Here is a 14873-nt window from a genome sequence, read left to right as displayed (position 1 = left end):
AGGAGAACAGGAAGATGAACAGGAGTGGAGAAAAGACAGAAATACGAGAGGGGTAGATTCTCATTTACAGTCCCGACTAGATCCTCGCTCTCCACCCTTGTTGCTTCCATGACAACCAGACAGAAGGTTAGGAGGTGGAGGGCGTAATGAGTTTTTGTCTTAACATAGATGCAGACGCCGCATCTCAGCCGCTCTGTTTCGCCTTAATGACCTCCTACATGCCAACCAGATGAAAGGCAGTGTTCATCCGCCTTTATTAATGCCACCAAAAACCTGCGTTTTTATGCTTTATTAAAGGCAGTAATAAGGAATGAAAGAAAGGTGTAATTAGAAAAGGAATCAGCTGAAGTTCTGTGGAAGGAGAGGAGCTTATTGGGATGCAGTCGTGTGTCCCAATGTTGACACAAACAGGTGCTTTGCTGAATAAGTAACCGGTTTATATTCAGCTCAGTAGCTTAAGTAAATCTGTCCTGGCTCTGGTTGTGAGCACAGTGTACATATAACACAGGGCAGCGCAATAAAACACCCAGACATGCAAACACAAAGAAAGATTTAAGGATGTTCTGAGGATGAGACATGGTGCACAATGTTCCTCTTGTCTATCTTTGGACGTTTGCTTGGGGACTCTTTCATGAGTGCAGGGTGGATTGCAAACTATTGTGGGTGATCATGCAAATTTAACCTTTTTCTCTTGCCATCCCGCTCTCTCTGTCCACCCCTCTCCCTCTCTGCAGGGGTCCCAGGGTTCTTCCACCTCTCTGTCTTCCACTAAAGTCTCCAGCTCAGTGGAGGACGGGGACGGACTTGTTACTGAAGGTGAGGAAAACTGTCCCATCTGTCCGTCAGTGGGCAAAGCCGATGTATTTGCAAATATCATGCGTGTCTGAATCACGTTCATGACCTTTGATGCATTTCTCTCTCTCTCTGTCGCCTTCTCTCCTATCTCTGTGTCCTCCTTCTAGCTTGTACATCCTGTTCTCATCACCTCGTTTTCTCTCCTCATCCCCTCCTCTGGTGTCTTTTCCACCTCCCTCTCTCTCCCTTTCTCACTCTCCATAAAACACTCCAAACAATGACACAATAATGTGCTATTCCTCTCATTTAAGTTGAGTCATGGATCTGTTTATTTACTGAACGAGGACCCAGAAAACCTTCCTCTTAAAGTTAGAAATCAATCAATGAATTAACGTTTAACTGATAATTGATTGATTGGCACATTTACAGAACATTGTTTATATAATTGATGTTGGTTCTCTATTCAAATCTGCTTTGAATAATCTACATAATTTTAAGCGTGTGTGTTATCTGTCTATGTATTTATTGTCCTGCTATATTTTCTTTACATTTTGTCTGGTAATGTATTATTTATGTGTAAATCATTTTATCAATCTCACCTTGTTTTCCAGTTAAATATAAATTAATTAGTTGTTAATAGCCATTACAGTAGCTGCAGTAAATGCTTTAGCAAGACTCTGTAGGGTCCTCTGGATTTACCTCTTTGTACACAATGGATCTTTGTCAGCCTGAAAAGAAGCACACAAAAGCACTGAGCTAAACAAGTGTAAACTGGTTTACACTCTGGAGTCCCTCAGCTGCTCTAAACCTCGTGCTTCCTCCCCACAGCTGAGGTTCTCGTCGATGAGGTTCCAGCTGTGCCATCCTACATATCGGACCGCTACAAGGTGGGACGCATGTTAGGCGATGGGAACTTCGCAGTTGTCCGGGAGTGCGTGGAGCACTCCACAGGACGGGAGTACGCTCTGAAGATCATCAACAAGGGCAAATGCAGAGGCAAGGTAAACTACAAACTGTGACTGCAAAGACAAAAGAGTGCCGCTCATGCAGAATTCATGTTACTCATGTGGGGAAAAACGACTACTTGTGTTAAAAACTGCTCTAATATGCGCACAAAACCTTCATCTTTAAAGGTACACAAACACTATCTTAATTTTATATGGAAACACGCAGTTTGTAGTTCATAGTGCACATTGTTCCTATAGAGAAATCTTTCCATTGTGTTTTCTACATTTTATTCACTGTTTAAGGTTCAACTGTCTCTTTTAATTACCTCATCTTGTTGCACCCTCTTCCTCTGCAATAGTATAATGGCTTTCCAACTGGAGAACTGGTGCCACCTACTGCTTATCTCAATGAACCAACTCCTAATAATCACATAACATAGCAGTGGATGGAAACAAGCATTCCTTCCCATATATTCTTTTGCCAATTTTCTCGAAATTCGGTAAAAATTTGCTTGGATACATTTGGCCGGAAACCCAGCTTGTGATTTCAATTTTGGCTATATTTAAGGGTGCACACTTCTGATATCACCCATCACACCCACAACCTTCAAACCTCCAACCAGAGAGTGCAATATAATACTGCTTATTACTCTTTAATCCCCTATTAAGTTGGTCTCACTCAGCTATAAAATCCATTTCAATTCTTATTCCAGGAGCACATGATCCAGAACGAGGTGGCCATCCTCCGCAGGGTGAAGCATCCAAATATCGTTCTGCTCATAGAGGAGGTGGACACTTACAACGAACTCTACCTGGTCATGGAGCTGGTCAAGGTGTGTGGCTGTGTTTGTACACTGTAATTACATGTTTGTTTTGGTGCAGTACTGCTCCATTTGCTCTGGTTATGGACAGATATTTCGCCAAACTAAGATAACAGATATCCCTGTTTTCTATACATTGCGTGCTGGCAATCATGTTCTCCAATTTGAGAATGACAGAGAGGAACAGAGAGGCAGAAACAGTTACGAGACAGAGCAGCAACATTCAACCGGTGAAGCAAATGATGAATTCCAACCAGTCACACAGTGCAGGATCGAGGGAACCGGTCTGTGGCCCGGAGTGCTCGTGTGTTCACATTCTTTATTCCCTCCCGCTCTCTGACTCAAGAAATGTTTGTGCATAATTCAGGAGCCAGGAATGTGATCCATCTGTTCGTGCTGTGGTGTAGAGTACTACAGAATATAGATGAGAGGCAATCTGTGGAAGAAATGTGTGCACGTGTGAGCGTGTCCGGGAGGACAAGGGGGAGGATCGAGTGGAGGCAGAGGATGAATGAGGTGGAAAGAGTCACTTCAAGAGTGACAGCGGGGGACAGATAGATGGATGGGTTGAAAGGGGAGGCAAAGGGTAAGAGAGGGAGAGAGATGATACAAAATAGAGCTAAAAGTATGGTATGTGAATAAATTTGTGTCCTTTAGCCAGGTGCCGTCAACCCAATCGAACACCTTTGGGATGCAAACTGTGAGCCAGGCTTCATCACCCAACGTCAGTAATGCTGTTGTAGCAGCAATCACATTAAAGTGGAATGTTTGCGAGTGTCCGCACACTTTTGGCCACATAGCGGAGGTAGACAGGTGCATTGGTTAGAGGCTAAGCTGCGACATTTGACAGCTCTCATGTTTAAATAACATGTCGCTGTGCAGGTCGGACGCTGACTGTGTGTGTCTGAGGCTGAGCTTTGAGAGAGATTCAACCCTATTTTAAGCCTCTGTTCCACTTAGTCGACTCAGGGAGAGAGAGGATGAGAGGGAGAGAGAGGGGTAAGAGGAGGGAGAGATCCATGCAGAATGGAAAAAAAGCCTGAGAGAACAGAGGTGAATTACAGGAAAGCAGTTTACCACTTTAGCTGCTGAGCAAACGAAAACCAATTCAACTTTCTCGCCGAAAAGTCCTCTCAGCAGAAAGAAATGAGCAACTGTGAAAGCTTGGAAGTGAATCTGTCAGGTTCTGTGTGTGAAAACGCCAAACAAGCTCCCGTGACATTGTTCCTCATGCTGACAGCCCGCCCGTCCGTCATGATTTGTCCACAGGGGGGAGATCTGTTCGATGCCATCACCTCTGCCAACAGATACACGGAGAGAGACGCCAGCGGCATGCTCTACAATCTGGCCAACGCCATCAAATACCTCCACAGCCTCAACATCGTGCACAGAGACATCAAACCAGAAAACCTGCTGGTGAGTTCACACAGAGTGTCTCTCTACTCTAAACATGATCATATAACTTACCGCAATATAGCCTCCCCCTCCTTTCTCAATGAACGGTGAAGTAATATCACTCACTCTGGACTCTCGCTGTGGAGATGGATGACTCATCCTTGCTGCCCTCACACCTCCCTTCACACTCCTTCTCCAGCCTCCCTTGTTTGTGCCTTCCCTCCCTCCATCTCCCTTCTGTCGACCTCCTCGTCTTCCCTCAGCTGCTGTTCCTCACTCCCTCCGTTGCCCCTTTCTACCACCCCGAGTCGCTCATTACGAGCGATAGGTGGGCCAGACTCAGACTTTTGAAGTGTTCCACTCCAAAGGTGGCTGAGTTTCCTGTGTTTCCTCTGCTCCGCCTCCTCGTCTTTGCTCTCCAAATCTTTCAATTAAATAAGAAGTGCTGAGGCTGAGTGGGCTGCCAGTGGGCTGCCAGTGGGCTACACTTCTGGATGCTTGCGCTCTGTCAGTTAGCTTCACAGAGTTGTCCTCTTTCTTAGTATTATTAAAGCCCAGATATGGAATTAATCACAAATGCATATACAGTAGCTGTCGTAGTGCCTAGAATACCTGACACTATGTATGAAAGCCTCACAATATGTATTACCTCTGTAAATTATGCAACACACTCGTCTCTTTCTTCTCTGCAGCCATCTAAGATGCTATTATTTTTAACAAGCATTTGTTCTGTGCATTCAGGTGTACGAGCATGCAGACGGCAGCAAAAGCCTGAAACTGGGAGACTTTGGTTTGGCGACTGTGGCGGACGGACCCCTCTACACTGTCTGCGGGACCCCGACATATGTAGCACCTGAAATCATCGCAGAAACAGGGTAAGAGCATCAGCAGCAGAGTTTAGATTGCAGGGGAATGACACACAGTCGTAATGCAGTTGAAAGTTGAAACAATGTCGTGACATTTCTTTGTCTTTGTGCAGGTATGGCCTTAAGGTGGACATCTGGGCAGCTGGAGTCATCACCTACATCCTGCTGTGTGGTTTCCCACCCTTCCGAGGGTAAGCTACCAGCAAAAGCTCCTCTAATGGCAGTAGTGTGGTCAGATGGGGCCACTTAAAAAAAACCCAAACCATAAGTGAATTTTAATATGCTGTTGATGTATGTAGACTAATTGAAAGTCATTTCAATATGAGAGTTAAAGAACTGCATACCATGCACTGCATTTCTTATTTTCTTTCACATTTACTGCTATGGCCCACCTATTGTCCACCAAGTGAAAAGTCCACTGTCGCTTTTACTGAGGAAATATTAGATTTAATAAGAGTTGTGTATGAGTTTCTCTAATGGTTGTTCATGAAAGTACATCTTTACATCTGTCAACAGCGTTAATCAGAGTATGTCCTTTTGTTTGCAGGAGCAGTGATGATCAAGAAGTGCTTTTTGATCAGATACTAATGGGGCAGCTAGAATTTCCTCTACCGTACTGGGACAATGTGTCAGAGACAGCTAAGGTGAATGCGTATATCTGTGCAAATGTCATCTGTTTGCATGTGTTGTGAATGGATCCACGTGCTGGAGGAAAGTCACTTACAACTCATGTTTGTTTGCTGCTGAAGGAGCTGATTCGATCCATGCTGGAGGTGGAGGTGGACCAGAGATACACTGCCCTGCAGGTGCTAGAGCACCCTTGGGTCACTGTAAGTACAGCGTTAATTGAGCCCTCGCATCTAAAGAGTTGCTGTATTTTCCCCAGAAGCACTGATTTTACTTCCCTCTCCTCCCTTGCTTTGTACAGGATGAGGGACTATGTGAGAATGATCACCAGCTGTCAGTAGCAGGGAAGATAAAGAAGCACTTCAACACCAGTCCCAAGGTCAACGACACCACTGCAGGAGTGTCAGTCATTTCTGTAAGTCACTAAACTACTGTACCCATAAACCAACCGGTCTGACAGATTGCTAGGTTCAGCTAAGGTTATAGCTAAGGTTGTAGCTCACACACCAAGTTGCACTGGTTTATCCAGAGGTCTGCAGTTGTTCATGTGTTCTGCCCATCAGACAAACAGATACGACTTTCTGAGTGAAGCTTGTGTCCTCTGGTGTTTCTGCTTTCCAATGAACTGGTGTTTAGATGATTGATTGTGCTGGTTTCTCTTTGTGTTCAGCTGGATGACAGCTTTTCTATGCAGAGATCTGGGTCGTTGGATTTCTACCAGCACCCGGCCATGTACTGGATAAGGTACGCCAGGTTTCCATAGAGACACAACCGGCTAGATGGTCAAAAACCAGCGAGAAATCATACCAAACCAAAATAGTGTGTCTGAAATTGATGTCCCCCTCCTCCCTGCGTGCAGCCCTGCCGACTGGCTGCTGCTGTGCTGCTTTGACAGCTTCGTGTCTGCGCTCTTTGTGCTTGGCTTTTTGCCTCTTTCCTTCCATCCCTCCCTTGCTGTAAACACATATACCACACAGTATATGCATCGCTGTCGTCTGTCTTTTGCCAATGCCTTGTCTTCTGTGTCGTATTGCTGCATATCAGTGTCCCGGTGGACTTCTGAATGTGTGAATAAGGAAGTGGGAGTTGCCTGTAAAATCACCCCTGTGAGTGTCCTAAATGTGTCTGCTGAACATGTATCACAAAACCAGTTTCCTTCATAACAAAGTAAACAAACTGGTGTTGCTGAGGTTTCGGTCACTGTTTGTTTACACGCTTTCTTTGTGAATGCTGCCTTGCAAAGAAATATCCCTGTTCCCCTGCTTGCTGCAGTCACCTTTAGTGCTTTTTTGATTGATGTAATGCACTCCGCCTGGCTGCCTCCGAATAACACCAGGGCCATTCAGCCCCCATTGCCCAACCCCTGATGTGTGACTTTATCCACCATTGATTTATGGAGGACCTAGAGGCTCGTCCTTATAATAGTTTAAAGTTCTAAATTCAGTAATTGGACACTGACAAGTAGAATTAATAACAGACTTGATTAAATCAATAACAAATGAATACATTAATGAACACGATAATTGAATGTATTTGTCTAGCATCTAATATATATATAGGCAACGTGAGCCACCTCCAATATGTTTAATAGGTAAAAAGCAACAAATACACAAATTTTTAATTAGAGTGAGACTGTGTAACTTTTGCTTAACAGCGGCCCCTGTGGCTTTTAGTGGTAATTACAGCATGGATTTACCTACATTTCCCAAGATGTGACGTGGTTATCATACCAGACCAGGTAACACTGTTGGAGCAAAAACCCAGAGTGTGTTGAACTGAGCAAACATGCATTTCTATCCCCTATGGATTTAACTTTTTTACCCATGAGAAAAGTGGCATGTTATTTCTGACTTTGAAAGTTACGCGGTCTCACTTGATAACAAACCAAAAAAACATCAAGTTGCGACGAAAATCATAGCAAAGTAAGTGATTGGAAAAGTGAACTTGGAAACAATAGAATAGAATTACAAATAGTAATGCTAATTAAAAAATACTATGAATTGAATCATTCTGCTTTTTGTTTATGCATTGATAAAGATATTCTTATTAATAATTTCATTGACTTTTATTTGATAGTTTAAAGATGCCTCGACTAATGTACTACTTTTGCTTTTGCTAATCCCTCTTCTGATTGTCCAATTAAGCATCAATTAATAACTTAATAACCTGTGCAAGGCTCCTGGTCCTCCATACTGGATTATGCACTGTGCTACTGGATCCCTTCATCAGAGGATCTAATCATACTGTTCTCCTGTTCCTTCCTCATTCAGGCCACCTCTCTTGATAAGGAGGGGCAGGTTCTCAGACGAGGACGCCACCCGGATGTGAAGCCACTGCCTTTGCAGATGACGCAGACGGTGACAACAGTAACAACGTCAACAACAAAAACACTGCGGGCGGAGCCTCCCAGTTGCCTCCCTGGCCTGCCCGTGGCCCCTCCCTCTCTGACCCCTGACACTTGCTCTGACCCTTCCCCGAACCCCAGCCTCCCATCTGACTCTGATGACATCTCCATCAGCTCAGCCAGTATTGCCTGCTCCCCCAACTCGCCCTTCTAGAGAGGAGGCGGAAGGGGAGGAGGAGGAGGAGGAGGAAGCGAGGAAGGAACATCCTCATCCAGCTCCTCCCTAAGGAGGAGGAGGAAGAGGAGACATCAGCTTCTCCGCAGCCTCTCATCTAAGGCTGGGGGTGAACAGGGGAAAACTGTGGAGAGAAAACAAGCAACAAAAAAATAAAATAAATAATTCAGAGCAAACTGTTAGCTTTCCCAAATCCATCTTTCCAAACCCCACAGGAGAGACCGATCAAAGGGTGGACAGAGGGAAAAGAGGGTAGGGAGGTTGGGAGAAAGACTGAAGAGGCAAACACAGATCATGAGGAAGAGAGACGAAGAGGAATGAGGTGAAAGACTTTTCATTTATTTCTTTTTAACGTTCTCTCATCTGAGCACATGTTATGGAGCTCAAGGAGCGAGAAAGGGCGACACCCTTCAGTGATGATCTGGGCTCGACATGGAAACTTCCTTAAGGTGGAGCAGCTCTACAGGGCAATATGAGAATATGGACCGATGTTCATGTTTTATTGAACCTTATTTATTCATTCTTTATTCACTGCATTTTTTTATATGTATTTCCCTTTTTCTTAAAGGATAACTTTTTGTTGACTTGTCCTAAGAGCTTGGTGGACTGGAACAGTGTGTAGAAGTAGAGCTCAGACATTGAAGTAGGTTAGGGTAGACTTGATGAACAGAGTAGTTGTGTGAAAATGAGGGCTACGGTCAGTAGAGTTGGAAGTTTTTCTTACAAATGTGTTAAAAACGTGTTCATCGAAAAACGAAAAATGACAACAGCGGCACTTGTGCTATAATCCTGTGCTCCTCACAGTATTGGCGTTGCCTTCCTCTAACGTTGGATTGCAGTATTACAGTTTACATTTTTCACAGACTGCTATTAAGACAATAATGGTGCATTTGATTCCTTGTTGTTATTTTGTTAATTGCTTCATTCATGACATCTTGATACACACGATTCAACAGCATTTGGGTGCTTGTGTAGCAAACTCAACATCTGAACAACTTTTTTCTCAATGCACACATTTCCATAATCATTCTGTACTGATATCACATTATTCTTGGTATTTTGTGATGCTCAAGTACACATAGGAAGCCTTGTTTACATTTTTTTCCAACACTGAAGGCATATTTCACTCACATATTCCAGCAGTAAAGAAAGGTATAATTGTTGCAGCCCAGGTGTGCCAATTTTATGGGTTTGGGGAAATGTTTTAGGAGGCAAATGTATAAAATTAACAGTTTATGGGGGCTGCCTATTTGCACAAAGTACTGCAGTCTAAGTGCAGTCAAACAGGTCTGAGAGAAAGACAGTACGGATGCCAGAGAACCAGCAGCACTCTTGGAAAGCAGTCCAGTTCAAAGGGTGGAAGAGGATTTTATTTCAGCTCTGTGCAACCTCATTCATGGCTTCATTTATTCAGATGAAAGCATGACAGACATACAGTAGCCTATTCTTATAATTAAAACGGTTTCGTGATGAAGTATCGTTTATATGTTATGTAAATAACATAATTTTATTTATTTTGATAGTTCACAATACAGTATATTTCTTTACTAGTAGTAAGTCTATGAGAACTGTAAAAAATAAAAAATCATACATGTGTATCAGTCAGTCAGCAAAGAAAAAAAATAATCTACAGGAGATCATCAGGTCGAGTGAGACTGTTTCATCCTGACGTGCCACCTGGATGAATCCACACAGACAAATATAGAAGAATAAGAGACCACCATCTTTGCTTCTTGTCAGACACTGGGAATGATATCACTTCCTTTGTTGGTAAAGGGATTTCCAGTTACTGATGTGAGATAAAAGAGAGGAGAATCCAGAGGAGAGAAATGCAGAGCGATTTCAGTTTTGTTTTTTTGTTCTTGTTTATTTTTTTTTCCACAGATGATCTCCCTGCAGTCGTCACACTTGTCTGTAAGTTTCTGTATTTATCCTCATCATCACACATAGACAGTAATGTGCCGCCATATTGACCAGATCAGTATGAATTTGTTGTGCTCTCCAGCACACGGGCACACGTGGTTTACCAAAGTGCTCTCACAGCTGCGCCACAGTATTACAATCTGTTGCAATACCAATACCTGTACCTCCGTTCAACAATGGTCTATCATGAATAATAGTAATAATTAAAATATGTTTCAAAAACAAATTGTGTGTGTCTTTTGTGGAGCTTGAATGTGATTTAATGGGTTTAGTGAATGATCTTAAAATTTCAGTCTGTAGAATTCAGCCGCTTTGCAGTCCTCTTGCTGCATGCATGGGATCCTGAAAACTGTTGTATTTCATTGTAAATTTGTCCCATCAAATAAGTGCACATCATCCCACTAAGGCTATTTTGCTCTTGTTAACTGTTATCTGCTGGGGCGGCTCTTGACTTAAGGGGTACTTGATATGTTGTTATGAATCCCACAACATTTGTGGCCAGAGATGTAGGATCCAAAATTGTCTGTACTTGACCAGGCAGGTACTCAGCATTCAGGTGGTATGGTAGACTGTAAGGAACTTTCTTATGCCTATTTATGGAAACGTATTTTGGCTTCACCACAGTCACATTAAAAAAAAACTCCAAGTAAAGACTTAATGTATGCAGTAAAAACAATTAATAATAAAATTCCCCCCTGTTCTACATTCCTGTATGCTTCATGGTTCCCTGCCTCCCTGCCTGTAAACAGCAAACAGTAGCTCTCAGACAGCTGCCTCTGTGCTTTCCCTGTGATCTTACCAACCATATTCCAGGCCTTGACAGTTTAATTCTATTCTTACACACAGGAACACCACACCAAGTGGGGACATCGTATGTCTGAACACTTTCTGTGGTGACTTGGTGACTATAAAGTGTCTCTTCCTCCAGAAAAGCTGCCCACCTTTCTAAACTTTAAGCTTTCTCAAATGTTGCACATTTGACAATTCATTCAGTCACTTCAGTGTCCCCTTTTCAGTGGTGGCTACTGGCAGTGTGATGATATTTGGGTTACAATATGAATAATTCAAACTCATCAATATCTTATAATATATTCTTAATGTTAAGCTATATCATATGATTTCTCCAGTGAGATTCATAAACACTGTATTTCCATCACACAGAGCAGTGTAAGGAGAATGTAGTTTTTATTTTGGCCACTAGGCGTCAGTCTAACACAGGGAACCAAGGCGGAGAAGAAGAAAAACCTCGTTCGAAATGCAGCGACAGCGGTCAGAAGCTAGTCCCATGGAAGAATCACGGTAGCCGGTAACAAAACACAAGGTTTATTTCCCAAATCATAGTTTATTTTTTAACATACTGCCTTCACTTAGCAGTTACTCGCATACCAGTACAGTTGGTTGGGCAAATGTCAACTCATAGCTGTACTTTCTAAGTGAGCCAGCTAGCTAACGTGAGCTGACTGCGAAGCGATGGTTGCTAGCTAACTAGCTTGCTGCTGCTATACAGTATTTGTTCACCACAATCATGAGCGAAGATGACAATTCAGTATCAGCAAACAAAGACTCGACTCTCCTGCTCACTAAAGACGGACAGACATACTATGTGAGTAAAAGTGGAGTAGTCGACAGCAGAAATGTGAACACGCCGCACGAACCTGAGAACAACGTCTCATCTTACGACATGGATGATCCGGACGAGGAGAGCGACGTTCTGGACACTTCGGATCCCAGAGATAGCGCCGCCAGCCCGGAGGAGCTCAACGACGAGGAGACCTCGGAGGGCGACAACGCCCCCAAGCAGTGCACCTATGAGGGATGCACGGAGACCACAACGCAGGTGGCAAAGCAGAGGAAACCATGGATGTGCAAGAAGCACCGCAACAAGATGTACAAAGACAAGTACAAGAAGAAGAAGAGCGACCAGGCCATGTCCAGTGGCAAACTTGATGTAAGACTAAGCTTTATAGATACTAATTCTTCTGAATCCGTCATGATGTGGTGGAGACATTCCATATAAACCTTAAGTAGACCATTAATACAACCCATGTTTACATGTAGATGACTGGGGAGGAAAGGAATTTGAGAGGTGTATGAGGGGCTGAACTTACTGGCACATGTGGTTCTCTGGTCCTGTTTTTCCAGACTTCACTGAACCACAACACAAATAAAACTCCCACAGTTTTATAGTTTGTTTTTGTCTTTTTCTTGTGCTAATCAGGATAACTCAGAGGAGAGGCCTGTGTCTGTGAACAAACAGCGTCTGGGTGCCATGGGGGACCGGCCGGCCAGACCCTCCCTGATAGAGCAGGTCCTCAACCAGAAAAGACTGGTAAGTCACAGCCGATCAGATGGACTGATTGTGCCGCTAAAAATGAGTGACACATTAAAGAGAAAAACAACATAAAGCGTGTTTGTAAGAGATGCCAAAAGCCTCCAGAGTAGTCTGTGTGGCTTGCCATATGATTTGCATAATTTTGGTACTTGTCAAACTATTCGGCGACCCCCTCTGTTTAAGGGTAGTGGTGGACCCTGCACCATTCTATGAAAATCCCCCCATACTTGTAAGAAAGCATTTGCATTTGTTACTTTTCTGCTCTTATTATTCAGGTTTTCCATAGTCATCCATTTGTATATGACTGGCCTTGTGCTCACTGTTATATCTGCCTTTTTCTTGTTGCATGGGAGCCTCTGTTGAGAGCAATTGTGGTTCTCGTGTCCTTCCACCTCGGAGTGGGTGATATGACACAGTATTTTATTGTTTTGTACTTTTATGGTAACAGTATCACTCTTTCCACTCTATTAACAATGTAAGGGAACACATCTTCTGAAAGAAAAACTGGTTAAAGAAACAGATTTCTGTATAGCTCCAAATAGGAATGACTATGAGTCTAGGCCTACAACCACATTGAAGGAGTAACCTGCCTCGTAATCTAGGTTAATAAGAAAATGCACTGTGATTCATTCTCAGAGTTAGACCACGGGGCATGTCTAACAAGTACATTTACATACAGCAGCAATAAACACAAATACTGACATAATATACTTTGGCAGAAAACCAGAAGTAAATTACATAAGCATAATAGTCAATGTACCACAGGCCATGTTTATCAAGTACATTTACATCCAGCAGCAACAGACAAACCGGCGTGGCAGAAGGAGCTAACTTGTGACAACAAGGCCGGCTGAGCTTGTGTTGCAGTAGATGTGTGGAGATAATGTCAGGTCTGACTATGTGAGGCGACTCGAGAAGCAATGTGAAAAAACAGCTTCCCACATTCAGTCTACTACTCTGCTTATTTTACTGGTTTCAAAGCAACATAAAAATGGCTACTTACAGTTTTTAAGTTTGAAATCAGTATTGATCCATCTTCAGTTTCAGTTTTGAAAAAAAATCCTGCTTTGTTTTGTCCCTCAAAGCAGTCCAAAGTAAAATGATTAGCACACACACACACATAGCCTGAGAGTTTTCCAGTCATTGTGGGGGCATGTCCATCAAGTTAATCCACTGGGTCTCCCCCTCAGATGGTGGGAGTAAATGAGGACGTTTATTAAGATTAATATTTATTGTCATTGAGCATGGACATGTCAACGAAATTTGCATTGCAACCCCTGTGTTAGATACAAGATAATAAAGAAAGATAATAAAATAAACTAACATGCTGTAAAAATATGCGTAAATGCAATGAAAATTTACCAAAAATAAAAATATACTAAGACAATAAAAATATACTAAAACAATAACAATAAAATATACCAACAACAGCTGAAATATACCAAAATGTATATACTGAGTGCAGCTGTTGGTTCTTGCAGCCAACAAAAGAGAAATTGGCGTGCATTGCTCGTAGTATTACCTTCCATGTTTTCATGTTACTGAAATCAGTGTTTCAGTGAGGAAAATAGTAGTTGGTGAGTGTAGTTCCAGCTCTATGAGTATGAGCGTAGTCCCCGACCCGTATGTTATCGTAGCTACAGTAAAGCATATTATTTATAATATGCCAAAACATTTGTCACCGTAATGATGGAATTGCAAATTCCATTGGACGTTGACAAAACCAGTATACGTCTGTCTCCTACTTCCACCCAGACTAGGAAGAATTCGTTTTTAATATATAGATACATAGGCACAAAAAGACAGCAGGGCTTTCCCCTGTGATATTTGTTGTTGTATTGTGCTCTGATATTTGAATGTGTGTGTGTGTCCTTCAGTCATTGCTCAGGAGTCCAGAGGTGATCAGCTTCCTGCAGCAGCAGCAGCAGCTCCTGGCCACACAGGGCCGCAGCCAATCACAGCAGCAGTTCCAGGGATGCTGACGCCGGCCGCTCGATGTATTTGTGAGAAATAGAGAAGACTGAAGAAACACTGGTACTGATGCATACATGGATAGTAACCGTACACTGTAAACACCAATCTCCTCAGCCAGACGGCCATGCCGCAGAAAGAATAACATGAACATGGTAATCAAGCTTTGTTTAATAAGCACGGTGAGCCTGGTGGACTAAACAAGGTTGAACTGATCAGAGCCCCTCAGAAGGTGTGATCTCCTGAAGTAGCAGACTGATCATGAACCTGGTGCTGTTTAGGAAATGTAATTTCCTTAAAGGATAACTTTCGTTTTTTACAACCTGGACCTTATTTGTAGCATTAAATACACCCATTTACTCACCCAGACAACTTTGGTGGCATTTGGAGTCGTTTTGAAGAAATTAGTCCCAGAGGAGCGGCGCGTATATCCGTATAATGGGCTCAGAGGGGAATAGCACCAGCATATCATAACAAAATATTGGAATATGAACGAGTTTCGCTGCAGATTATGCGTTATATAGAGGCTGCGCATGGATGCCCCGAGTACTCGCGTTATACGGATATACGCGCCGCTCCTCTGGGGCTAATTTCTTCAAAACGACTCCAAATGCCAC

At 43.0% G+C, this 14873-nt stretch overlaps 2 protein-coding genes across 4 annotated transcripts in view; both read left to right on the top strand.

Annotated features, from left to right (window-relative positions):
• dclk1a (doublecortin-like kinase 1a) overlaps positions 1-10119 on the top strand; it is a 48582-nt gene extending 38463 nt beyond the window's left edge. For 2 of the 3 annotated variants that reach the window (XM_041951928.1, XM_041951927.1), the window contains exons 7-16: positions 735-816; positions 1624-1796; positions 2456-2575; positions 3833-3979; positions 4700-4833; positions 4938-5015; positions 5372-5468; positions 5574-5654; positions 5753-5866; positions 7722-10119. In XM_041951928.1, the coding sequence (XP_041807862.1) occupies positions 735-816; positions 1624-1796; positions 2456-2575; positions 3833-3979; positions 4700-4833; positions 4938-5015; positions 5372-5468; positions 5574-5654; positions 5753-5866; positions 7722-8009 (1314 nt within the window). In that variant the 3' untranslated portion in view covers positions 8010-10119. Of the gene's footprint in view, positions 1-734; positions 817-1623; positions 1797-2455; positions 2576-3832; positions 3980-4699; positions 4834-4937; positions 5016-5371; positions 5469-5573; positions 5655-5752; positions 5867-6121; positions 6196-7721 lie in introns of all 3 variants that reach the window. The other variant, XM_041951929.1, reaches the window with a different exon arrangement.
• Positions 10120-11213: 1094 nt separating this feature from the next.
• On the top strand, positions 11214-14664 carry LOC121616988 (regulatory factor X-associated protein). Its single transcript, XM_041951930.1, has 3 exons — positions 11214-11901; positions 12172-12282; positions 14163-14664. The coding sequence occupies exons 1-3, from the start codon at positions 11479-11481 to the stop codon at positions 14265-14267; spliced, it is 639 nt and encodes a 212-aa protein (XP_041807864.1). The 5' UTR covers positions 11214-11478; the 3' UTR covers positions 14268-14664.
• Positions 14665-14873: the final 209 nt, after the last annotated feature.

This window comes from Chelmon rostratus, chromosome 14 (assembly GCF_017976325.1).
Source record: "Chelmon rostratus isolate fCheRos1 chromosome 14, fCheRos1.pri, whole genome shotgun sequence".
Lineage (NCBI taxonomy): Eukaryota > Metazoa > Chordata > Actinopteri > Chaetodontiformes > Chaetodontidae > Chelmon > Chelmon rostratus.
The sequence above is the reverse complement of the archived record's forward strand: the minus strand, read 5'-3'. Positions and strand labels throughout refer to the sequence as shown.

Excerpts from the sequence above, each read along its gene's own strand:
- LOC121616988 (XM_041951930.1), top strand. The coding sequence starts at position 11,479 with ATGAGCGAAGATGACAATTCAGTATCAGCAAACAAAGACTCGACTCTC. Across the intron at positions 11,902-12,171 it reads TGTCCAGTGGCAAACTTGAT|GATAACTCAGAGGAGAGGCC; the intron begins GTAAGACTAAGC and ends TGTGCTAATCAG. Across the intron at positions 12,283-14,162 it reads TCCTCAACCAGAAAAGACTG|TCATTGCTCAGGAGTCCAGA; the intron begins GTAAGTCACAGC and ends TGTGTCCTTCAG.